The sequence below is a fragment of the Penicillium waksmanii genome (genome assembly GCF_028829765.1).
Source record: "Penicillium waksmanii strain IBT 27052 chromosome Unknown utg000005l:1.0-5232799.0:1.0-5237142.0, whole genome shotgun sequence".
Classification (NCBI taxonomy): Eukaryota; Fungi; Ascomycota; class Eurotiomycetes; order Eurotiales; family Aspergillaceae; genus Penicillium; species Penicillium waksmanii.
The window spans coordinates 884,901-909,499 of record NW_026643252.1 but is presented as its reverse complement, the minus strand read 5'-3'; the positions used below and the strand labels follow the sequence as shown (position 1 = coordinate 909,499).

The following is a 24,599-nucleotide window of genomic DNA, read 5'->3' as shown; positions in this document are numbered from 1 at the left end:
AAGTAGATGGATGGGGATTTTGTCGAATAGGCAATGATGTTCGCCCTAGAAACAGAAAAGGAAGAGAGAGAAGAAAAAAAAACGGATGAGATGATGTGTCGAATGTGGAATGTGTGTGCGGGTGTGGGCAGAATTTGCACATCCCGCCACTACAGATTTGTTTTTTTCATAGCATAGCATGGTAAAAGCGCGAAAAAGCCTCCATTTTCATGCAAGGAGGTTTAATCGGAATCAGCGTGCTGGCGCTTGAGAGCCGGCTCGTCTGCGCTGAGAGAAGGCTCGGATTCAGCGTATGATCGCTTCTTCTTCCGAGTCTCCTTGGAAGGTGTCTCCGTGATTGCGCCCAGGTCGGGATTGGGACCGGTCGATTTCCGTGTCGCCCGAGTAGATACTCTAGGGGAGTTGGTGGTGCGACGAGACCGCGATTGCCGACGAGAAGCCGGGGCAGACCGTGCCAGCGGGCGGGAAGCAGTTCCTGGCGCAGGCGCAGGCGATGGAGCTGGAGCTGGAGTGTCTTTTTTATCGGGCTTGGGGGAAGTGACTTTCTGGGGTGTTTCCAAGTCGACTGGTTCATTCTGTTGGGAGGGGACAGGGGAAACCTGTTCAGCTGATGTGTTGGTAGTGACGGGCTCATCATCTATTGTAACTGGCTCGCCATTAGAAAGGCCGAGCAGAGAAGATGCAGCATCGTAGGTAGCAAGGTTATATCTTCCAGAGTCATAGTTATGAAGGAGACTCTTGATACCAGCCCGGAGTTGGGGGTTTGGGTTGGAGATGTCAGCAAGGGAGACTCCGTTCTTGGTAAAATGCTCCATCGTCAACTGTCTGGTCAGATCCAGCATGGTGCTCTCGAGTTGCTTCTGCTTCTGTTCATCCTCGCGTTTCTTGTTGAACTTGGCAGTGGAAATGAAGTCGAGGACAATCTCGCGAGGGCCGACGTCATCGTCCTGCGCGGCGAAATCCTCATCCCATGTTTGTTCGGGATCCCACCTGTGAGAGAGGGTCGTTGCCTTCTTTGGGCGACGAGGACGACGCTCTTGCACCTGACCATTCACATTTTTTCTGATCACCAGATCATCTGAAGTAACATGGTTGGGACAAAGCCAGCCTTCGTAAGGGTTAGGGGGGCTTGGCCATGGGCGGGTCAAGGCAGTCTAGGTGGAAGCGGGATTCACAGTAGTCACAACGTATAATCGGACGCGTACCCTCGGAAGACAGGCTACACTTGTTACAGAGAATGACATGCCCGTTCTCCATCAACTTGGTTAGGTTGGGGTCGTCGTAAAGAGGCGTCCTGTTGCTGTGGTCCTTGTCGGTCTTGGGAGGCTTAGTCAGCCTCGGCATGGTGGGGACGGATTTGTAGAAGGAATACGTCCGTTTCTCCTCCGGTGGATAGTGCGTATTGCTGCAGATTTCTTCGCCGACGCCTTCGAAGTAATCCTTGATGCCCTGTGGCGGGGAGAATGAAGATTTCCTTCGCTTGTGCTTGCCCCAGGCGATGGTGGTGGTAAGGCTGTTGCGCACGACGCAAGTCTCACAGAACCAGTCGCCCTTCGGTGGATTCTTCTTGTCCACCCGGGGTCGCAGGCAGCCAAAATGAAAGGCATTTTCGCAGGTATCGCAGCAAAGCAAATCACCCTCATCATCGCAGATAGTGCAATAATCCGTGTTCTCCGGCACGTTACTATATCATTCATGTCAGTCTAGGTGGATTCTTTCCCTCCTGGTTTTCCCATCATCCGGGCGAATGAAAGAAAAATATAGCATAGCACATACATGGCATTCGGCATTTGTCGGCACTTGTAATCACCAACCCAAGAATTCTCATTGTCCGAGTAGCAAGAATTGGAGGCATCAGACTCGGCACCAGAGACGGTAGTATCCAGGGATAGCGAACGGGCCCCATGAGATAGTTGCTTTTCGTTCTCTTTGTCTTTCTCTTTCTCCCTTTCTTTCTCTGCTTCCTTTCCATTCGCCTTCGAACGCTCTTTGGCAATGCGCTGCCGCCGTGGCTGACCTACACCAGAAGGAGTAGTAGTTTCAGGCGTAGCAGCTTCAGTCGTAGCAGCCCTTGGGGTAGATAGCATGTTTTCGTCTTGCTCTTCACCACCATAGGAGTAAGGATGCTGAATATCGTCCGGCTGTCCACGTTGAGGACGAACTGAACTACTGTCGGCCAGAGTCTGGTCGGATTTGGCTTCTTGGGCTAGGCGGGCACGCTTTTCCTTTAGGCTCCCTTCAAGAGTGGAATCTGCTTCCCACTCTCGCCTGCGCTTGAAGGAGTTCTCGTTCACCCGGCAAGGCTTTTTGGCCCGTTTTAGCGGCGCAGTATTTGTCTTGCCACTAAGGAATGCCTCCTCGAGCTTTGGACCACTTGTGTCCCGGTAGATATCCGCTCGGCTGAAGGTGGTAGATTCTGGCTCAAGGGACTTGGCAGATGACAAACTGGAATCGGTGGGGGAACTAGGACCAGCCAGAAGGCGAGAATTTTCAGCGGCATAAGTTTTATACCACTTGATCGCTTCATCCGTAGAATGACGTAGCATAGTTTGAAGGGCGAGTTCCAGATTGTGATCCCTTTCATCGTTACCGATGTTGTGAACCAGCGACAGTTTGAAGTCATCGCCTGAGATGTCGGACCAGTAGTGCACTAAGCTCAAAGCAACATCATCTTCGCTGATGTTCACAGCACGAGTGACTGCAACTTCAAGAACGTGCTTGAGTTGGTTCACATCGTACTTCTCAGACCTGGGGACTGGAAGAGAATTCAGGACAGTGAGGTAGTCCGGTTTGACGACTTGCTGATCCTTGGACGCCAAAGTGTCGGCCATAGTGGCAACAGCGGTAGCAGGGGGTGACTGCGTTTGCTGTAAGTGGCGATGTGAAGTTGGGAGCTGAGAATTAGGAACGGTGAGGTGGGTGGTGGGAGCGGTCAATGTGAGGACGGGAGAGTTGATTTCCTCTAGGGGGGTGTCAAGAGGCGAGTTGAGAGTTGAATGAATGGAAGAGTGAGCGGAAGGCTGAGTAGAAGGATTGATCGACTGGTGAATGGAAGGAAATGCAGACGAGGGGTCGACTGCTTCCGACACTGGAGTCGCGAGATTGGTTTCATTCATGTCCTCTGCCTCGGCGTCCGTGTCTTCCACCTCCATGACCACACTCTCAACAGCGGCCTTGACTCCGGCCGTAGTTTCAAGCCCATTCATAGTATCATCGTCGTCATCATCATCGTCGGCGCGCAATATTTCAGCCGCGATAGCTTCCTCCTCCGCGACGGGCGTGATCGGCGTATCCGTCGTGAGATCCTCATCGTCGTCGGTCCGTGAATATAATTTGGACGCGCGTTTTAAACCAGTCTTTGGGGTCTTTGACCGAGGCCTCAGACCGACGCTCTTATATTCCGCAAGGGACGGGTACTGTCCGATCGGCTTCATGATTCTGAGGTGTTCGTTCAGGGCGCGATCAAAGTCGTCGTCGGCATTCGCCCAAGATGGGCGCGCGAGGGCACGGGCAGGCTCTTCCCATGCAGAGACCTTGTGCGCTGGCAGGATCACGGTCGCATTGCCTGGCGAGGTCGATTCGACGCGTTTTTGACGCGGATTTCCCTTGTGGAGCTTGAGAGGGATTGCGGGTTCAATGGGATAGGAATTATTAGCCCGGCTAGCGGACCGAGTCAAGCTGCCCATCGCGGTAGGCGGAACACCGCCCTGCTAGGGTTAGCGCCAATGCGGGATGCCCCAAATGCCCTAACTATACTCCGTAACAGTGCTGAGAAAATCCATATCCATATCCATGTCATTTGCTTTCTTGGTGGTGTTTTCGAAATTTCGTATCCGCGTGAGCTCCCCACGGAGTTCATTCAAAGCTGTTCAAGTTGGTGGCCGTATAAACTCGCCTCCAGTATAGCGTATTGTCTGGATAAACCCCCGACAAAAGAAAATGAGGTACAAGCTGAAGGAAAAAGCCCTCAATCGATGAAAAATATAATGTGAGGCTCCTATAGGATTCAATATCGTCTTGGATATTATCAGATGAGCGTGGACCTGCAAGCTCAAAGCCAGGAAATAAGTCGAATTTGACAAGAAGCAGGCAGCCACGCGAGAGGCGGGCAAACATTTGATGCTGCGCGATCACACAGGATGTCGAGTTGGGCGGGGCTAAACATAGGAATCTAAAGTGAAAATGTCAGCATAATGGATTTTGATAACCTCAGCTGGTGGCAAGGCAATAGTCAGAGTACATTACCCAATACCGATGACTGTTGGCCGACCTGATATAGGACATGTAAATGGTCAACGGTCAACGGTCAACGATCAACGGTAATTAAGGTAGATTACTACTAGTATTAGTAGGTCCTGGACTCTAGAATTACTAGTAGTGCACAGGGAAATAAGAAAAAAAAATAAAAATAAAAACGTTCCTTCCAACCTTAGGAAGGTTTGTGGCGACACAATCTCCTACCATCTCCGGCTCTACAATCTACCTTAGGAAGAGAACAGAATCTGCACTGGCAGCGTCTTTATTTCCGTAGGCTTATCTCTAAGGCTTTCCCTGCAGATAATTACATGATGACCCACAAATGCCATAGCACCTAGATCCTCAAATATTCCAACCGATAGTTACATTGTACCAGGAACTCGGTGGACGTGTACCGAAATCCACTAGAAGGGGAAAAGGGGACATCGGCGCCAACCTCATACATGATCAGTCGTCGGCTAAATAGTATTTTCTTGATTGGAATTGCCGGGAGATTCGTATAACCCAGTGGGAATTTTCGTCATTGGATATCTTTTTTTTTAGACAGTTTTGGCATCGAAATTGTCCAACACCATATCAATGTATATTGCATACGGCATACAAGAGACGCTCAGGTCAATGCATTTACTCTTCACCACCGGTGGTCTTCTTCTTCTTGCTCTTGTTCTTCTTGTTACCGGTCGAACGGGCAAGGGGCTGCTCGAGGATCTTGAGGATCTCCTCATCCTCGATCTTCTTGTCGCTCTTGTACAGCTCCAGGTCGACGGCGTTGGGGGCGGCAAGCTTGGTGAGACCGTTCTTGGTGATGGCTGCAGAGAAATGATTAGCGAATGGGATTCCAATTGAGTGGGATGTGATGTAATTGTTTCTTACCAACGGTGGTCAGCAGGCGAGACACGGGGGGTGTTGTCAGCAGAGCCGGCGGGCTCGTACTGGCGGACGACACCGCTGCGAACACACTCAACAACACCGACCTTGGCGGACTTCTCGTCCTCGAGCTGGCGCAAGCTGAAGGGGAAGGTACCGAACTTCTTGACGATCTCGGAGAGGGTCTGGCGGGAGCTGGGGCGCTTCAGGCCGTAGGTGGTGGTGGTACGGCGGTGGAGGGTTGCACGGTGGTCCAGGTTCTTGACCTTACCGTTGCCCAGAGAGAGGCCAACCTCAACACCCCAAACCTCACCGACCTCGGGGGTACCGTCACCACGAACACCGTCGCCGGGGGACAGGATGATCTTCTTGGAGCCCTCGATCTCGTTGCGGTCGAACAACCAGGAGGTAGTGTTCTCAATGACGTTGCAGCCGTAGGCCTTGGCGACCTTCTCCAGAAGAGTGGACATCTGGGCCTGGGTGGGAGCACGCTGGGCAGCGGCCTTCTTCTTCTCCTCGTCGGTACCCTGGGCAAGCAGGCCGGGGGGAACCATGAGGCGGAGTAGGAGCTCATTGGCGTAGTGGGTGGCGACGACCAGGTCGGCCTCGGGGCCGGTGATGGGCTCCTTGGCGGCGTCCTTCTTGGAAGCAACGACCATGTCGCAGACGATGGTACCGAAACCATCGATCTGAGCACCCAGCTGGATCTTGACGATCTCGCCGGCCTTCAGGACGGTCTCGGCCTCGGCGGCATCGGAGACCAGAGGGGTGTAGGGGGTCACATATGAGCTGGGAGAGATGGTGGTAGGGCTAGCGATACCTTTTCGTAGTTTTCATTGAGATTTAGAATTGAAGGTCATCGGAGCTGGCGGGGGAGGGGAAATGGGAACCTACCCTTGGCGATCTTCTTGCCCTTGTAGACCTTGGCGATTTCCTCATCAAGAAGCTTGTCACCCTTCTGGCAGATCTCGACAATCTTCTCACCCTCAATGCAGAGAGCTAGAGAGATTCAAGGTTAGCCGGTAGCCTCAGGAGGGTCATCATCATAGGGTAAAGAAGCGCAACATACGGCGAACGGCCTCGAGAACCTTGTGGGAAATCTGAGCAGCAGTCTTGTACTTGGTCAGAGTATCGGGGTTGTTAAGAGTGTAGTCTGGTTTAATATGAGACAATTAGCTTTCCAGGTGAATCAATGAAGCTCTTGACGTTTAGGCATCGACGACAACCCACACAACGTCAGAGCTTTCGCGGGAAACCACAGTAGTAGCAACACCTACCAACGACCTCGGGCGCTTTTTCTTCCGCCATTGTGTGAGTGGGTATCGCGAAGTGCGAGGATAAATATGTTAAGGTGGGAAGGGGGTTGGTAACAAGTAGATACTGAAATCCACAAGAGCTTGAAAGGAAGTCAAGGTCAAGAGCGAGTCCTGTGCGGGCAAAACGCTCTCGTTGGTGGGGTTTGTCCCATTTTTGGTGGCCTGAAAATTTAGGACTTCCGTAGGGTTAGTGTGGGAGCTGATGGACAGACGTCATTACTGGCAAAGCGTCACTTCCAGCATTGTCGTACATAATTAGCCCCGATCAGCGTCGAAGACCCCGCAGTGCCCGCAGTGCCCGCACTTTACTTGCATTCTGGGGCAGTGCAGATTGTCATTGTCTTTGCCAAATGATGTATGGAGTAAGAGATGGAAGGTCGCGTGAGCTCCAGCTCCAGCTCCAGCTCCAGCCCCAGCCCCAGCTTCCCCTCATCCGCCATGCTCTCGGACTTCCCCTCTTGTCTTTGCCTTTCAACCGGACAAAATGCGGTCAACCCCATCATTGCCCTTCCGTGTACTAACCCATAACATCCGATATGCCACCCCATCGCCCTTCAAGGGTGAGCGGCCGTGGAACGAGCGGAAGCAACTGCTGTTAAACGAGCTCCACTACAACACTCGCTTCGGCAGCGATACCTTCATCTGCCTGCAGGAGGTTCTTCACAATCAAATCGTGGATATTCTTACGGGCTTGAATTCTAAATCGAATTCAAAGTCTTCAAGTTTGGATTGGGCCTTTATAGGAGTTGGCCGGGATGATGGGCAACAGGCCGGAGAATACGCACCCATCTTCTACCAACCGTCCGTCTGGACTCTTCAGTCGCGGGAGACGGTTTGGCTCTCCGAGACTCCCAGCAAACCATCAAAAAGCTGGGACGCGGCCTCTACCCGCATTGTCACCATCGGCGTCTTTACTCATCAAAAAACCGGGAATACAGTCATCGCGATGAACACGCACCTGGATGACCAGGGTTCTCGCTCCCGTCTTGAAGCAGCACGTATCATTCGTTCAAAGATCCATGAGTATCAAACTGGAGACTATGGAGGATTGATCTCCGGTAGTTTCTTGTCGGGGGATCTAAATAGCGAGGAGGATCAAGAAGCGTATCAGGATTTGACGGGGTCAGGAGACCTCCTCGATACCTTCAAACTGGTCGAACCTTTGCAACAGTATGGCAATACCAATACCTTCACTGGGTTTGGGTATGAGTCAGAACCAGCAAAGCGAATCGACTATGTGCTCCTAGCCTCTGGTGGAAATCAGGAATGGCGAGTGGATGGGTATTCTGTACTGGCCAACCGGTTCGATGATGGGGTATTCAATTCGGATCATCGTGCTGTAGTTGCTGATGTGATGCTATTGGGATGAGTTCTGAGTCAACAAATTCAAGTTCCACCTTGGAGATAAATCTTAGAAACTACCTGAGCACTCTTACAATCTACTACAGAGTTATTCCTTGACTCCCCCAAATGGGCAAGTCGACACCTAAAATCAAAGGCGGCAACACCAGCCTTCCCATGTGTCACATGATACCAGCATACCGATTCGACCGGTCCTGTTGCCGGCGCAGTGGCCAGCAGGAACGGTGAAGAAAATCCAGAGCTACAATTAGTCTTCCCCTGTAGATCCAGTTTAGCTGTCTCATAGCCACTGGTAGTTGTGTGTGCGTGGAGAGCGCGTTGATGCTCTGTACAGCCTTGTTTCTGACCGGGAGCGGACATCTCGTAATCCATTCTCTCCTTTGAACTTCTCCTACGCATCCACCGGCGGCGCGCCTTCACCACCCGCCACCAAAGCTCCAGCTCCAGACAGCTAGGACGAAGCATTCATTCGATCTCTTCCCTTTTGAAGAGAAACACGTGAATCACTTGATACCCCCGCGCGAGACCCATAGCATCCAGCCCTGGGTCCCTTAGAGCGCAATTGGCCTCCACCCCCCTTCGGCTCCGGTATGTTACTTTGCCCCCAGACTTTCATCCTAATCGTCTCGTCCAAGAAGCTTCCCTCGCAATGCCCGTGGATTTCCTTGTCCTAAACATTCTCATGTTGTGGCATGTCCGCGACATTGCGTGGGTTGCGACACGGTCGTGGATCGACTCGCACCCAGACACCTTTGATCGCGCGATCGCGATCGCGATATCAATTCCACCCAGTACCAATCGCTTTCGATATGAGCTACTGGCTAACTGAAACATTTTTTAATACAGGCTCGCTCAATGATGCTGCCATAAGTGACCCGTTGCTACCTTAATCGCGTCGAGTTCGACTCACATCAATAATCCGTCCAAGCGACCCCGGATTACTCCTTCCCAACTCTTTATCGATCATGCCTTCCCCCGATCTCCAGAATGGCTCTCCGCCACAGGAGAAGTCCCCCTCCGACTCTCTGACTGGCGCTCAGAATGGCTCTGGCGCGTCCGATACGGGGGCCGGAGGCTTGGAACTCCTCCGACACCGTGGCCGGCCAGCCGGCCAATGGTCAAACGCCAGACATCATTGGCGAGGGAAAGCAGAACGCGAAATCCAAGGTCGGTGCACCTGCAGACGCCAATAATGATATGAATGGCACCCCACAATCCAATGGAACAAACGGTTCCGCGCAAAGTAGGAAACGGTCGCGCGATGGCTCCGTGATTCAATCAACCGACACTTCAGGGACGTTGGCAGTCCGAACACGCGAGACGCCCGTGGAGAAGATCTTGTTGGAGCAGTATGTCAATCGCGAGTTTGAGTATTCGGCCGCTACTGCGTGGCAAAACCCGAGTCAAGAATTGCAACAACAGAAGCGAGAAGAGCGGGACTTCTATCTGCAAATACGCCGTGAGAACCAGGGAAATCCGGCCGCCTTATATGGGCTAGGCTACGAAGGATTTGGCAACCAACGCACCGATTTGCGGAATCAACATCCACAACTACTCTATCCATCTAGCCGACGGCGCCCTGGAAACCGAAAGACCCGAGAACTGCGGGTCTCGCGTCGGGATATGAAGATTCAAAACGAACAGACAGAGGACCTTGTCCCCATTCGACTCGATATCGACTGGGAGAAAATTAAGATTCGAGATACTTTCACGTGGAACCTTCACGACCGCGTCGTTTCACCTGACCTTTTTGCTGAAAAGTTGGTGGAGGATCTGGGACTTACACTGGAGAGCTCTGCTCCTCTTATGCGTATGATTTCGCAGACCATTCAGGAGCAGCTGATGGATTACTATCCGCAAATGTTCATGCATGATGAACCGCTCGAACCAAGTCTCCCGTATTCAGCGTACCGGAACGATGAGATGCGGATATTAATTAAGCTGAACATCACTATCGGGCAACATACTCTAATCGACCAGTTTGAATGGGATATTAATGATCCCCAAAACTCACCGGAAGGATTTGCCATGCGCATGACGGATGACCTTTCTCTGTCAGGAGAATTCACAACCGCCATCGCCCACTCCATTCGCGAGCAATCTCAACTGTTCACCAAGTCCCTCTACATTGTCGCCCACCCGTTCGATGGTCGCCCCATCGAAGATCCCGATCTCAGCACCTCTTTCCTCCCAACTCCCGTTTCATCCGCCTTCCGACCTTTCCAAGCTGCCAAGGAGCACACTCCCTATCTCTACGAATTGAACGAGACCGATCTCGAACGTACCGAGATCTCTATATCCCGAGAACAACGCCGACAAAAGCGATCCATCAACCGTCGTGGCGGCCCTGCTCTTCCTGATCTGAAGGATCGCCAACGAACGATTCGTACGCTGATCGTCTCGTCGGTCATCCCTAACTCGGCACAGACGTTTGAAGAAAGCAACGTTATTAAACGCTCTGTTTCTAGCCGTCGTCGTGGAATTGCCAGTCAGCGCGGAGAGGATGAATCAGATGACTTCGATAGTGACGACTCATCTGTCGGGTCTCCAGCAATTGGTCCCAACCTCGCCCAAGGAACCGCTCGCACACGAGGTATGAGAGGTGCCGCAACAGCAGCTCATGCGGCCCTTCGTGCCAGCTTAGGGCAATCTGCAACACCAGAACCTGTTTTGCAGGAGCCGACCCGGATGTCTTCTCGACGACAGCAGTTCCGCGAAGAGAGTATGGAAGAGCCCGAGAAGTTGATTGTGAGACTGAAGATTCCCCGCAACAAGCTTATCGACCTGCGAAACGGCAAGAGCATTGTCAACACCCCCCAAATGCCCCCCGGAACGATGGCACCTCCATCCGACAAGCAACGACTCCACAATCAGAACGCACCACCACCACAACAACAACGTCAACCGCAAAGTGGAGCTGTCGACGCCCCGAATCCGCCCCAGCCTGGGGTCCCCGCTGTGAGTAGATATTAGATTTCTAAGATATTGGTTCCAGGCTGACCCCGGACATGTTCAGCCCCCACCACCAGGTTGGCTACAAGAAGGCCTACAAAAGCTCAAACAAGCTCACCCCAATGACTCGTTTGAAGGAGTTATGCGCTACTCCGCGGTAGACATGGAAACTCTCGCTCCCGTGGCCAACCCGAACAACCTCCCGGCCGGTCAAAAAGTCAAATATCAGTATCTTCCTCGAATTCGCTGCTTGGATTGTCCTGGAAAGTTGTATACCCCGAGACCCATGACGACTGTCGACAACTTCGAAGTTCACCTTCGCAATCGACAACACAAAGAGCGCGTGGAGGAGCGTGTGCGATCTGGCGGCGGTGTCCCTATCAGAACTGACAGTGCTCACAGCGCTAGCGCAAGCCCGGCTCCCGGCGGCGTAACCTCGGCCAGTGCAAGCCCTGCCCTAGGTGCAGTTCCATCCCCAGCTCCTGGATCTCAGCCTTAGTCATAAAATTCCTTGATGAAGTCATGACAACGGCGTCCAGTGCGTGTGTTCGATCCCCAACTCGCACATCTTCTTCTTATCCCATGTACTTTCCTCCATGTTACATCTTTTGAACCCAAACTCTCCTAGTCTCAAGCACACATGTAAGCCTTTTTGATGTTTGTTGGAATTGTATAGGACTTGAAACTGCGGCGGTAGAGCGAATTGAATTGTGTTTCTTGTATCGGATATGCCTTGCATCCAAATGCTTTTTTTTATTGTTTCCTTTAATTCTTTTCGAATTCCCCGTGTAATATGTCAAGTTAGACCAGTAAATACCAGGCTCTCAATTGGATTGTCTTGTCGCCCCTCTAAGTTTCCGGAATAATATAACGCCATATCAATTGTTCAATTGCTGCCAGTGGTTTACAAAAGCGAGTGTGTACAGTATAATTGGTGGACCGCTTAATAACATTTGTCCCCTGAAGAAGCCAGCGAATTCAACCCCCCGTTGCCTAACAAACTGGATCATGCGTTCAGATTGAGAGGCGAGGTGCAAGAGAACGAGTTCAACTGTGGATTTTTGAATGCCTCGATCATCCCTACGATTCGGGTTAGCCATAGAACAGCAAATGGTGAGCTCCACAATCAACTTACCAACGACTGCCGCCCACATTCCAAGTCCACACATGGATAAGGAAGCCAAAAAGTAAATAACATGCCAAATGTTAATCGCAATTTGGAACCAGCCACCAGACACGAACCCACGAGCCCAGCGCTGGGTAGCCGAGCCATTTCTAATAACCTGCCCGGTAACTGGGTTGAACCCTTCTCCTTCCCCTGCTCGAATCGAATTCTTTCGTATGTCAAAGCCCAGTGCAAAGAGCGGGGGCAACGTATAGCTTAGGTTGAGAAGCATCGAAGCGGCCATCACACTGACAAAACCGAAGTAGTCGGGGATAGCGGCACCAATAATGAAAGCGATAATCCACCATAAGGGGACCAAGAGCGCGTATATGATTTTGCCTCGTCGAGTATCCATCGGAGGGACTTTGAAAATATCGACAAGGATGTTATTGTAAACCACCTTGATGCCGATATTGCCGTACAGACCACCGGCGATCAAAGCGGCGATCAAAGTGACCATATTGCCCAGGGTTTGCCAGGCGTACATACTAACGCCCTGGTAGCTCGGGTTGAAACTGTATTGTCCTTGCAGATGATAAACCACGCATCCATACGTGAGGTAGACACTGTAAATGAAGAACTGGGCACTCCACATCGCCTTGATGAAATCTTGAGGGCGTCGCATTTCGGCCATGAATTCGACAAAGAGTTGAGCACCGGCGTAGGCCAAGACCCCAGAAAGCATGCCGTTCACGGATCCAACCAGGCCATTTCCTGGCGGGATGTTGTTAAAATGGACGATGGGCGGGTAGACGCCATCCACGGGCGTAATGGATGCTGGGTCAGTAGCACTGCCAGCAGAGCCCAGAGTAGAGATCTGGAAATTTGGCGGCGTGTTCGCCATCACGCCCATTGTCATGAAAATAACGAAGATATTCAACCAAACGGCCAAATTGGCTATCCATCCATAGGCCTTCAACGTTCGGATCTGGGTAATGAAGAAACCCGCAATGGCGAACAGAACTGGGCATACGGCGTAGCATAATTTGAACTTCGAGACTTGCGAGATATTTTCGCCATATTGGATCGTCACTTGGCCGGTTATAAGCAGCAATCCAATACCCTGCATCACATTCGTAACATGACGGCCTCCATGACCCAGTGTCCGAAATCCAAGATCGCCGTAGTTTTTCACCGGGAATTCGTAGCTGTCAACACCCATGTAGACGCGCCAGATGAGGTATCCGGAATACCCTACCATCAGTCCGAATACTGTGTAGAATGCGACGCCTGGCGATTCATTAGTAATTGGCCAAGGAAACATGGATTTTTGGATTATGGTTTCCTACCAGGCCCCCAGCCCAAAGTTCCCATCGCAAAACCAGATCCATATGGTCCAAGAATATCGGTTGTGATCAAGTAGAAACCTAACCAAATAAATTAGCCACAGATCCTTTTTCATGGCAACATCCATAAAAGCTCACAAGCACCCCACGAGGCAGACCTAAATGCCCGACTCGCATTCGACCATTCTTCATCAGAGATCTCAATCCTCTTCGCGCGATCAGTGAAATCCTCTTCAGTCAAATGTGTCGTAACATTCTGGTTCAGCGCATCGTTGTCACTCGACTTTTTAAAAAACTGTCGCACATTCAAAACGGGGGGGCTCCAGCAGCTCCTGCTCAGCCCTAGTCTTTTCCGCATAATAGGTGTATTCCTCGAAGCTGACGCTAGCATCGTAAGGCTCACGAGCTTGGGGTTTTATCAAGCTGCTAGAAGGGGGGATCTCGTTTGAATACGATGGAGGGCAAACATTCTCGTCGATTTCTTGTTTCTCCATGCTGGGATTTCATTCGAAGCGTATATAGCTAGTGTTTTCAAAGGGACAATTATCACCAAAAAGTGGCCTCCGGGAAAAATGGGGGGACGGTGGCACAAATACTGGGGAATGCTAAGCATCACTTGGCTGAGGCTAAGGCCCGTGCACTTGACATGGCCGGGGTACAAGCACAAGCACAAGCAATTGGGGGCGTTCTCCACTAATGCTTGGGTTGGATAGGATCGACACGACCATGGTATTGTGTTCGGTGTATTGTTGAATCGGGCAACAAGGGGCGACCTTCTCAGGCCAGTGATAAGCCGCCATTCAGCTGGTGCTAGTATTGTGGAATTAAATTGGAAGGCTTCTTCATTTCGTGAGCTCCACGTTCTCTCCCAGGGCAATGCATCCAATCGCGTGGTTGCGATACGATACTTGCTGTCGGCTTGGCCCGGATATCTCGGGCCATCGACGGGAGACTCTTGAGAGACGGCTGGAAGGTGGAGTAAAAGGCCTGAGCGAAATTCGACTACGGAGTACCCCCTATGCTACCTCGTACGAGTACTCGTGCCATGATTATGAGACCAGGGTTACATGCTATCGGAGGCCACTAGTGCACCGGTTCTCCTCATGTCGGGTTCCGGCTCGGAACTCGGTTGCCAAAAATCGGTTGGCTACGTGCCATCCATGGCTGTTCCATCCCCATGGTTCGAGAGTCATCATTAATAACAAGCTTCTGAAATCCGGGGACAAAACTTGAAATAGAGTAAGTGAAAGCAAAATTAGAACTTGTGTCATTTGAATATTCACAAACCCTTGGTACCTGTCTTTCTACTTATGCTCCTTCTCTCTTTGTACTAGTATTCCCCGTCTTTCCCTTTGGCTTTCAGGCATAAACCGATGACGTGGCTCTCTACATTCATTCTCTGTATCGTACCTGCCTCAAGATGTGACTTCCACCTGGTACTTTCCATTTTCCAACTCTCGCAGCCATCTCAACGCTCAGAAAATACATCCAAGTTTACTAGAATACGCGATGCAGAAGAAGCCCGGCGGATGATCCAGCAAAATGAGATTGACTTTATTAACCAAGAAATACTAGTGCTCATACTATATGTTGACTGGAATTTCAAGCCTTCTCTCTTTGCGAGATAAGTTCCCCAATAATGTAGCAAATTTGCTATATATGGCTAGTTCCTTCTGCTCTTGAATACTTTTTACTGGGAACTCACAACCCCGAGGGTGTAACACATGGCATGGTTACTTTCTCAGGCCTTCATGCAGAGAGTATTTAGGTGCTTCCAAGTCCTTTGCCCTTTGTTCCTTTCCCTCCTCTCCATACTTAGTATTTCGTTGAATGCTACAATTTTGAGCCCTTGATCATCTTCATTAGTACTGAGCTGTTCCAGGGGCGAAATTTGGTGTCTAAGGCTGTGAAATTTTCTGAATTTCATGAGAAACCGAACACAAAACAGAAGCTAGGACCAGCACATTGACCGCTTATGCTGGAAAGGATCTATCAAACCTTTTGAATAAAGGAGCCATTGTTTGCGTTACACTAGAAATTTCCCAAGGTTGAAAGAAGCCATAATTTTACTTGATATAATTATCTAAACAGATACTACGAGTAGTATCACTACTCTACTTCAGGAGATCTCATCTTTCGCGAACCTGAACTTAGAATGCGCCGAGGTCAGCATCACCAAAAGTTCAACTTTTTATAGGCTTTGCCGTACAGATTCTACTTGACGTTCACCATATTATGCGCGATGCCACACCAGGACCCTTTGAAGATCTTCGAAGTTCCGTATTACGCAAGTCAAAAACCATCGATGAGTACTGGGATGTCTCAAAGTCACACGAACAGCCCAAATTCTGGCCAGAGTCGGCAGATAAAAATATCAAGAAGCTACAAGCAGGCATACATGGCTGGATCACCCGGGATCCTCTCCATATTGTCAAATGCAGCACCTTCACCATTCCTGCCAACAATATGCCTGAGAAGCGATTGCTCTTTTCCCAGCGTGCTACTCTTTGTGGTTTGCATATGCTCTACTTCAATATTCAGATGCATTTTCTTGGCCAGTCACTTGTGACACATTGTTACGATGTTCAAATGTTAGCTTTCCATTACTGCCTTGTCAAACAAGAGCCAGCCTATGAAGATTTGAATTGGCCTGACATGGAGACTTTCATTAAGATACATGGCAAATCCCATATTTTTTGGCTCACGAGCAAAGAATGAGACTGATTCTCTGGATAGACTAGAACTTGTCACGGGGCTATCATCTGCCACGAAATTCGCCCGCAACCCCCGCAACAGACGATACTTTCATCGAACGAAAGTGAAACTTCGCAGAGTTATCAAGTCAACAACGACTATTGCAAATTTGTTCCACGGCCAGTACACCCCCGGACTGGGGGGGAGATAATAGGATTAGAAGAATTGACAAGGTCCTGGATGAGCTCTCCAAGGAGGCCAGCTCTAAAGGTGGCAGTAACGTGTTTCAAAAGTCCAAGTCCCATCAAGTTCTCCAACACGAGTCAAATCAAACGTAAAAATTTGGCACCATACAACTTCTGGACCTCCTTAAATGCAAGTTTCTTGAAGAAGAACCTTTGATCCTTTTCAACTACTTTGGCATGTACAACCGCTGCCTAGAATTTCTCAGACTAATAAAAGCGAAGGGACATGATGGTTTTCATTGAACAGAGTATGATAGAGCGTGGACGAGCAAGGCAAAACTGCGACGGCTACGAAAAGTGAGTGTTCTTGAAGTGTCTGCGTTGGCATTGTGCCTTTCAGGATGAATATTTAGAAGGAGCGCACAGCAACGGGCCCTCCTGTCTCCGGACTCGGAGACCTCCCAGATTTCTTTATCATAAAAGCCTCTTAGTCTTCACGGCCCCATCTCCCTTTTCCTTCATAGTCTTAATGATCTCATCCAGGGTTGTTGGAGAGGTAATTTCGAAGACATCGAGACCAACGCAATACCAGAAGTAGAACTTTCCGCCGGCTTCAAACAGGTAGGCATGGTCTGTGCATTGACACATAATCGGACGGCCTCTCCCAAGATTCATCTGCTCACACAGATGTTGTCCGAAACTGTCCTCCGCCTCCCAGTCATCTTCGTACTCGAGGTCCTCGGGCTTTGAGCCCCACCCGGACGGTGGGTCATCCTATGATCTGCATTAGCGTTGAATACAATATTTTGACAGCAACATTCTTACCACGATGGCCATGATGTTAATTTCGTTAATAGATTGGAGTTTTGAGGCACGGTACGAGTATCTGAAACGAGTTGCGATCGCCGATGAGTCAATAGACATGTCGGAAATACGTCATTTAACTATAGCGGACGATAGCGTCCAAGGGGACGAATTATATAATCTAACTTTTTGGCGGGTCGAATCCTGGTCCTAGATATCTCGCATAACACGTAGTACTAAGTCACATTATTGGGTTTTGACTATAAATATTCAAGCATCTAATCCACTGGGTATCGTGTACCTCCCTGTCGTCGAATCTCGTCCATGATCTCCATCACTCGAATGGTCTCGGCTTGGGGGATTATAGAGCTCTCCAATTTTCCATTCAGTACATCCAAAGCGATGTTATCAGCCTGGTATTGAAAGCCGCGCCCCGGAGCGTTGAAGTCATACACCTTTCCTTGGCCCCGAGTAAGCTTACTATCCGCCTCTTTCCCAGGCTCTCCTCCAAATGTCGGGTAGACGGTGAAACCTTCTGGTAGTGAGGGGCAGCCACCATGGACCTCAATAGACCCAGCAGTGCCATAAATGCGAGCAAGCAGGTCAGGGTTTCCGCTCGCCTTGGTTGTGGAAGTGAAAATTCCTTGTCTTCCAGGATATTGCAGGATGGCACTGGTGGCTGTTTCAACATCTTCCCAGTGATCCTGCGAGGCGAGAATCTTCGGTTTCTCCCGATTTGCTGCGAGCCCGGGGTCGTCAAGACCTAGCATCACCCATGTCAATGAGTAGATACCCATATCGAGTAAAGAGCCCGCTCCCAGCGCGTTCTGGCGATAATACTTGTCCAAGGGCAAATTTGGAATGTCGAGCTCGGATCCAAAATCGGATGTTGCTCGGAAAATCTCACCAATTGCTTTCTCTTGATGGAGGAGACGCTGGAGCTCGAGGACTAGCGGTCGATGGCGGAGCCACATTGCTTCGGCGATGAAGACTCCCTTCCGCTTGGCTGCTTCGAAAACTTCCTTTGCCTCACGGGCATTGAGAGTGAAAGGCTTCTCGCAGAGTACATTTTTTCCTGCTGCGATGGCATCCAGGCAATTTTTCTTATGGAAAGCGTGCGGTGTTCCGATATAGACGATGTCGACATTCGGATCCTGGTAGACTTCCTCGTAGCTACCATAGATGCTGGGGTTCTCGTCTGGGCAGTACTTCTGGGTGAAGGATTTCCCCCTGTTCACGTCTGACGTTCCGATGGCTTGCACTATATGGCGAACTTTCGCATCTGGGCGAGAGAGGACCAGATCGGACACATACCAGGAGGCGATTTTTCCCGTGGCTTTTACGAGTCAATTAGCTGGTTCGCTACATTCTTTTGGTATGGGGACACGTACTCAAGATACCCCAACGGATCGACGGAAGTTGTGACATCGTGTTTAAGAGACGAAAGTAGTGGGACCAAACAACTTGTCAGTGCAAGGTGAGAAACTTTGCAGAAGGGCTACCCGCGAGCACATTTATTGAACGTTTCGGAAATATGCGCTGTATGACTTTGACTCAGCAGCAAGTAAGATGATGGCTATCAATCGCCGTCGGTTACCAAGTCTGGTATCTTTCCCCGCACCAGACTTGTCGAAATAGTAGAACATTTATCCACATCGGATTTCATGTACCGATCTCAGGCTCTTTTTTACCCCGCAACTGCATCGTAAGACCGGAAATAAGCAGTAAATGGTGTGTGGCTTCATCCAACCATTTATTTATGCACTTGGTATTTGATCAAGACAGTCACAATATTCATCGGAAATATTGTCAGCTCATGCCAGTTTTGGATGATTGACGTGTCACATAAAGGCGCTGCCCGATTTTCGCACTAACTTTTACAAACTAGAAGTGGAACTTGAAGCATAAGGGTTTCGTGAAGTTCAATTGGTTAGCCAGATGGGGCCTGCTGTGAAGGCGAGCTAGTTACATAAAAGATGATATTTGACGTGGAATAAATAGGCAAAACAGGCATCATGGAACGAGATGCTTAGCAGGCTGATGGGGACATCAAAAGCAAGTGGGTATACATCTCGAAATGTCATCAACAGCAGATAGGCGAAGGAAGGGATAATGAATGAGAAACATGAAGAAACACATAGACACTCTCGTTGCCACATGGGTGAAATGAAACGATGCCATAGAACAACAGCAACAGTCGAAACAATAAAACCAGGGGTATTTCTCTCGAAGTAGTCGTGCTCAAGCGTAAGATTCTCTCAGCCCCGTCGAGATGAACGACGTGTCGGCAGAGTGGTTGTTACCGGCTTCTTGGCCTGGCTGGCTTTGGCACTTCGCTTGGCGCGGGCTGGTGGTGAATTTTCCTTCTCGCTCATTTGTGCAGCTTCCTCGGTAGCGGAGGAGTCGTTAACTTCCTCCTGGTCTTCTTCCATCTCCTCGCCTTCGCTTTCTTCCTCGATATCTTGTTCAGCCTGCTTGGCTCCTTCCCATTTCTCCATCTCCATGTCATCCTCGTCAGTGTCCTTGTCTGCGTAACTGACACCCGTAGTGCCTCGGCTGCTTCGGCGCCGGGCAGATTTGCTAAGCTCCGCAGCGCCACCTCCATCAGAAGACCATCCATCATCACCCTTACTCTTGCGGCGAGGGCTCTTGCTTGGCAAGCCCACATTGGATCCAGACTTGCGTGGCCGACCTGGCTTTGCCTTGCGTGCCTTCTTCGCAGAGTTTCCATTGGCGTCAAGAGACTCGGGCTTCCGCTTCTTCGCAGAACTGGCCTGGTCCCTGTGAGAGGAGTTCTTCGGTTTCATGGCACTTCGTACAACACGGTCCAGCATGTCGTCTAGCTCATCAGGAAGGAAATTCTTGTCGGCGACATCTTGAGCCTCTCGATGACTGTTCATGGAGGAGAAAAGAGAGCTAGGGACGCCCATCTTGCCGGGGTATGTTTGTAAGAGGTTGGTCGCTCCACCACTAGCGCCGCCGAACTTATGTTGTTGTGAGTAAATGTCGGCGAAGCGTCGAATGGTTGCCTGGGCGAGATCTGACAAGGTGTGCAAGCGGGTTGAGATCTCGTCGGTTTTGATGATACCGTCACGGAATTGCTTGACACGCTGCGCAACATGGAAGATCAATGATAGGTTATGCTCATTGGCGACAGCGAGGAGGTAAAAAACAATGTATCGTGCAAAGTCGCTCAGGTCACCAAGCCTAGTCGACTCATCTAGGTCATCAGACGGATAGTCTGGATGATAGGCAAGCAGGGACAAGAGACGGGAGAACATTAATTCCATGACCATGGTCTGCTCGGTCCGCTTTCCGCTTGCCTGGGCCTGTTGGGAGAAGTATGCGGCGCGTGATCGTAGCCATGTGAGTGTGCTTTCCTTCAAGAGAGTGTTGGGTTCAAATGCCAGCAAACATGGGATGATATACCAGCGATGAGACAAAAAGGATCTTTGAACCAGCTTTTTCTTCAAGTGATTAATGAAGCCAATTCGGACTTGAAGAAGTGGGTCTTGAGCTATCAAAGCAATCGAATTGAAGTCCACCGGGGCCAATAGTTGATCGCAAAGACTGTTGGAGGCACATAGCTTGATAATAGACCTGGCAGCAAGAAGACGCAATCGCGATTTTTGAGATGAAGGGGTATCTTTCTTCTTGGATAATTCGCCCTCGCCTGCGATAAGCTTATTCAAAGTTTCATACACTGGCTTGGCATGTTCCCGGAAGTCCGCATCGTCATCAGAACCATCCTTGGCTCGCAGGCGATTGACAATGATTTTCAGTGCCCATTCTTTGCTTTGAGTCTCTTCGTCAACTGTCTCGGACCATGTGTATCCAGCATTTGTGTCTGGAGAACGGTTCGTGAGAAGTATCTGATTCACAGCGATTGAGATGATGGCATCGCTTTCCTCATCTGCTTCGCGGGGGACAAGAAGGTTCAGCTGCGACAATGCGCCAAGGCGGGTAAGGGAGTGATCCGATCCATATGCCCACTTCTTGACACACTTTTGAACAAGTTCTTTGGCGTACATCTCTTTCTTGTCAGCAGTAGCCATGAGGATTGAAACGGCATGCTTAGCGGAACGCGGTGAGGTGCTGTAGAGAGCGTAGTTTGTGAGGGCCTGGAAGAACTTGCGCTCCTTGGGCAGTTTGGCCGGGAGCTTTTTCGCGAAACCAGCACAGGCCTTGAGAATTTCTTCGGCGCTAGTATCACCGGCAGAATTGGCCTTCGGGGCTTGTGCCTCGAGATCTTTACACATCTCCTGAACTTGGGCTTCCAGAACCTCGGGGTTCTGAGAAGAGATCTGCTTCAACATTTCCTGGGCAGCACTGGCCAGTCCATTTTCATCGGTACGGGAAAGACTCATGATCGCTGGGATGTGACTGCGGTTGAAGATCAAAGATCCAGATCGGTAGAGAAGAGGGGTGAGAGTCTCCAGCAAGGGGGAATTGTTTGCACTTTGGGCTCTTCTCTGGAGTTCTTTCATCGCCTTGATCACCGTACGATAATCGCTGGTAGCGTCCATGGAATACCGAACGAGATGGTAGCTGCGCCGGTCATGGGCCTTGGCAAACTTCCACAGGTCCGCCGAGGCGCGTGAGGAATCAGGGAAGGTTTTCGACAATGAGTCGATGACCCTCGACAATTGTGCTTTGGCCGAGTCTGCGTCCTTGTCGGTTACCCCGCCGTTATATTTCTCACATGCCTCGAGATAAAGCGTCATGGCCGATCTCATGGCCAGTTGACGAGGAAGCATGACGAAGAACACGCGCCTGGCCTTCTCATCCAGGCCACGAAGCAAGGTCAGAATTCGGCGAACGCGGATTTTGTCAACATCGGTTTCTTGATCAGCACCTCCAACTTGGCTCTCTTCTTCCTTCCCTTTTTGAGACAGGTTGGAGCCTCCGCGCGAGAGCTTCGATTTGAGAGGAGGATAGTTAAGCGGAAGCAGTGTCTCGAAAAGCACTCGGTCGATAAGGATGTGAATCTCCGGGTCGTTAGTGTAGAAAGAATCAAATATTTTAGATGGGGCGTCTTTCAATAGGGACACAACGGGTTCGGCGTTTTGTTCAATATCTCCAGCGGCCACTGCCCATATGCGGGCCAGGATCTTCATCGCATGCTCACGGACTTGCGGCTTACGGTCCTTCACTCGGTCTGCGAGAACAGCAAATACTGAGTCTGGAGTAGAGCAACCGCCCTTGATGCCGAGTTTATGAACAACGTGGTTGAAGCCAAATTGTCCAATTGTATCAACTGCAGCGACACGAACCTTCTCATCAGCGTCCTGCAGCAATGTGACAAGGCAGTTGACGAGGCCCTGCTCTTCGCTTTGACTCAAGCCGGAACCACCTGCTGATGTCAAGAGGATGCGTCCGATAACCGTGACCCAAGCAGCACGCACTGAAGGCGTCTTGTCTTGCCGGCGACTCAGGAATGCCTCATAGGCCGAGTGATGTACTTGGGAAAAAGGTTTCGGAGAGATTGGTGTCAAAAGAATGTTCGGCTGTGTGACCGTCTGCGCATATCCCTCCAGGGTCACTGGCGGGTATGCCGCTGGGTCCATTGGAGGAGACGGAGGGGGACCGGCAACACCGATTCCTGCCGCAAGATCTCCAATGGTCTGTGTGGCTAGCAAGCGGAGCGCCACCGACTCGGCAGACAGTTCAGCTTCGACCTGCGGGATCACATTCTGCAAGACCTCAGGACAAGCCCGCCAAAGCTCCCTGATTAGACGATGAGCTTTGCTCAACTCTTTGATATCTTCGCCCTCCTCATCCGAGTCGTCGAGATTCGGCTTGTGGGAGCCACCCTTCGTACCGTGCGATTGTCCAGGGGCGGATGCGTCGATGATGACGTTGTTGAAATATTGACTGATGTGACTAGTCATGCGCTCGGGGCAAGCCTGGCAGATCGCCTTGGCCATGTTGTAGGCAGGCGGGTAGTCTTTTAACAGGAGGGTATCTTGTTTAGTATCAATTGGCGCGTCGGCGCGTTTGCCCTTCTTGGGATTATCCAGCACTCGGGGGGTCAACCCGAAGGAACTGTGCAACAATGGTGTCGACTACTTCGGCAGCCAAGACGGGTGTTTCATCAATGACCGTCACCAGCAACCTCGTCATGTCGAATTCCACGCCCTTCGCAACTTCCTCCCCAGTGGATGTTTTTGAGGATCCCGAGACAATGTCGAAACAGCTAGAGAACAAAGGAACGATGAGCGAGTCGGGGTGATCAAGGTCTGTCATAAGAACAACACTCTTGACCTCGGCGAGTGAGCCTAAGACATAAGTTTGCTGTGCATTGTAGGCGTTGGATGGATCGGCCAGTGCGGGGATGACTGAGGTGACGATGCATGTGAAGATATCCTGTTTTGGGGGGTATATTGTCAGCACGATACTCTCAATTGAGAGCGACGGGATATCGTGTCGCGATCAAAGAAGATCGCACCTTGAGCTGGTTTCTGGTAAAGGGCGCGTCCGGCGCGCACAGTCGCAAGACATCAACGATACAGCAAGTAGCCCAAGCACGGACTCCCTTGTCCTTGTGGGCGAGTAAGTTGGCGCTGGAAAGCTCCTGAGAGACCTTGCGCAAAGATTCCTTATCAATTTCCTCTTGTTCGAGCTTGCGGAGCTCTTGAGCCAGGGTCTGGAGACGGTCGAGTAGATCGGCAATGGGGATGGCGGTACGCCCCACGCGCCAGGAGAGCGGCTGGTTGAAGGCCAGACCTTGAAGGCCTGAGTCCTCCTCCGGCTCCTCAACGGGAGCTTTGCGAGTGCGCGAAGGCATGATGAAGAGGGGCTCGCATAAGAGATGGAGTGGTGGGAGAATGGGTGCAGAAAGGGTTTCGAGGAACACATCGTGCGCGGAAAAGGGTAGACCGCCCGCCGAGACGCGTCGCACGGGATCGCGTCCCAATCCATACTTATATACTAGTATGAGACTTATATGGCAGGTACTACCTCAAATGCAAGTTTTCTGAGCTATGCTCACGTCTTATAATACTCAGATTGTATTTACTTGTACCTAGGTAGTTATCTGAATAAATTTAACCGAGGTCCTTTTCTGTATCCTCCTCTTACCTGCTCACCTTCATTCCGACCACGATCACAGTGTACACTCACTCTACATCCAAGCAACAAATATTGGCAGATTGGATCAAATAATAAAACAGGGGGTATATTTAGATATCTTGCCTGAAACTAGGATAGTCGATTGTACCTCTTTCTTATTCAAATTTTGTGATTGTTGATAACCAGTAGGAATTCATTGACAGCATGTCTATCACCAACCTTGGAAGTATCCTAGGATAGAGCAGAATCATGGATAGCACGACTACTAGTGTGCTATGCTATAGCCTGGCCGTAGACATCTATACCTTGCAATTCCTTGACTTCAATTCCACGGATGATAGAGTACTGTTACTAGTAGTACAGTACCTACCGTAGCATACTAGTAGTACTAAATCCTCGACGTCATCCTCAATTCGCCATTTATTTATATAATGAGCCAGTACTAGGCCCTGCAGGATCGGAAACAGCTTACACCATCGGGGCTAGGAATTCGGGACCAAAATTGATTCCATGCTTATCTCCGACAGCTGAGGTCACGTTGTGGATGGGGCCGTTTGTATGTGCTCCAGGGCTGCCAGTGCTCCCTTGTTTCGATAGAGGGGTATTTAGCCTTCTATGCCCAGGTATTATTGAGGTTTCT

The 24,599-nt window shown here is 50.5% G+C and overlaps 10 protein-coding genes across 10 annotated transcripts; 4 read left to right on the top strand and 6 right to left on the bottom strand.

The window, feature by feature from the left end:
- Positions 1–221: 221 nt before the first annotated feature.
- N7481_005249 (putative PHD finger domain protein) lies at positions 222–3,686 on the bottom strand (the record flags this gene model as incomplete). The annotated part of the gene is made up of 3 exons (XM_057264468.1): positions 222–1,108; positions 1,206–1,684; positions 1,777–3,686. The coding sequence occupies 3 exons, from the start codon at positions 3,684–3,686 to the stop codon at positions 222–224; spliced, it is 3,276 nt and encodes a 1,091-aa protein (XP_057122188.1).
- Positions 3,687–4,881: 1,195 nt separating this feature from the next.
- On the bottom strand, positions 4,882–6,432 carry N7481_005248 (curved DNA-binding protein (42 kDa protein); the record flags this gene model as incomplete). Its single annotated transcript, XM_057264467.1, has 5 exons — positions 4,882–5,066; positions 5,156–5,944; positions 6,019–6,123; positions 6,194–6,277; positions 6,402–6,432. The coding sequence occupies 5 exons, from the start codon at positions 6,430–6,432 to the stop codon at positions 4,882–4,884; spliced, it is 1,194 nt and encodes a 397-aa protein (XP_057122187.1).
- Positions 6,433–6,924: 492 nt separating this feature from the next.
- N7481_005247 (endonuclease/exonuclease/phosphatase family protein) lies at positions 6,925–7,809 on the top strand (the record flags this gene model as incomplete). Its single annotated transcript, XM_057264466.1, has 1 exon — positions 6,925–7,809. One exon carries the CDS (start codon positions 6,925–6,927, stop codon positions 7,807–7,809), a length of 885 nt encoding a protein of 294 aa, XP_057122186.1.
- A 642-nt stretch (positions 7,810–8,451) lies between these two features.
- On the top strand, positions 8,452–8,631 carry N7481_005246 (uncharacterized protein; the record flags this gene model as incomplete). The annotated part of the gene is made up of 1 exon (XM_057264465.1): positions 8,452–8,631. The coding sequence occupies one exon, from the start codon at positions 8,452–8,454 to the stop codon at positions 8,629–8,631; it is 180 nt and encodes a 59-aa protein (XP_057122185.1).
- A 212-nt stretch (positions 8,632–8,843) lies between these two features.
- N7481_005245 (SWI/SNF chromatin-remodeling complex subunit SNF5) lies at positions 8,844–11,253 on the top strand (the record flags this gene model as incomplete). The annotated part of the gene is made up of 2 exons (XM_057264464.1): positions 8,844–10,760; positions 10,798–11,253. The coding sequence occupies 2 exons, from the start codon at positions 8,844–8,846 to the stop codon at positions 11,251–11,253; spliced, it is 2,373 nt and encodes a 790-aa protein (XP_057122184.1).
- Positions 11,254–11,760: 507 nt separating this feature from the next.
- On the bottom strand, positions 11,761–13,699 carry N7481_005244 (Amino acid transporter transmembrane; the record flags this gene model as incomplete). Its single annotated transcript, XM_057264463.1, has 5 exons — positions 11,761–11,834; positions 11,890–13,149; positions 13,209–13,286; positions 13,344–13,500; positions 13,589–13,699. The coding sequence occupies 5 exons, from the start codon at positions 13,697–13,699 to the stop codon at positions 11,761–11,763; spliced, it is 1,680 nt and encodes a 559-aa protein (XP_057122183.1).
- Positions 13,700–15,440: 1,741 nt separating this feature from the next.
- On the top strand, positions 15,441–15,923 carry N7481_005243 (uncharacterized protein; the record flags this gene model as incomplete). The annotated part of the gene is made up of 1 exon (XM_057264462.1): positions 15,441–15,923. The coding sequence occupies one exon, from the start codon at positions 15,441–15,443 to the stop codon at positions 15,921–15,923; it is 483 nt and encodes a 160-aa protein (XP_057122182.1).
- Positions 15,924–16,558: 635 nt separating this feature from the next.
- On the bottom strand, positions 16,559–17,008 carry N7481_005242 (uncharacterized protein; the record flags this gene model as incomplete). Its single annotated transcript, XM_057264461.1, has 2 exons — positions 16,559–16,858; positions 16,910–17,008. The coding sequence occupies 2 exons, from the start codon at positions 17,006–17,008 to the stop codon at positions 16,559–16,561; spliced, it is 399 nt and encodes a 132-aa protein (XP_057122181.1).
- A 158-nt stretch (positions 17,009–17,166) lies between these two features.
- N7481_005241 (Gfo/Idh/MocA family protein) lies at positions 17,167–18,316 on the bottom strand (the record flags this gene model as incomplete). The annotated part of the gene is made up of 2 exons (XM_057264460.1): positions 17,167–18,224; positions 18,280–18,316. The coding sequence occupies 2 exons, from the start codon at positions 18,314–18,316 to the stop codon at positions 17,167–17,169; spliced, it is 1,095 nt and encodes a 364-aa protein (XP_057122180.1).
- Positions 18,317–19,146: 830 nt separating this feature from the next.
- N7481_005240 (sister chromatid cohesion factor PDS5) lies at positions 19,147–23,675 on the bottom strand (the record flags this gene model as incomplete). Its single annotated transcript, XM_057264459.1, has 3 exons — positions 19,147–22,853; positions 22,912–23,254; positions 23,337–23,675. 3 exons carry the CDS (start codon positions 23,673–23,675, stop codon positions 19,147–19,149), a joined length of 4,389 nt encoding a protein of 1,462 aa, XP_057122179.1.
- Positions 23,676–24,599: the final 924 nt, after the last annotated feature.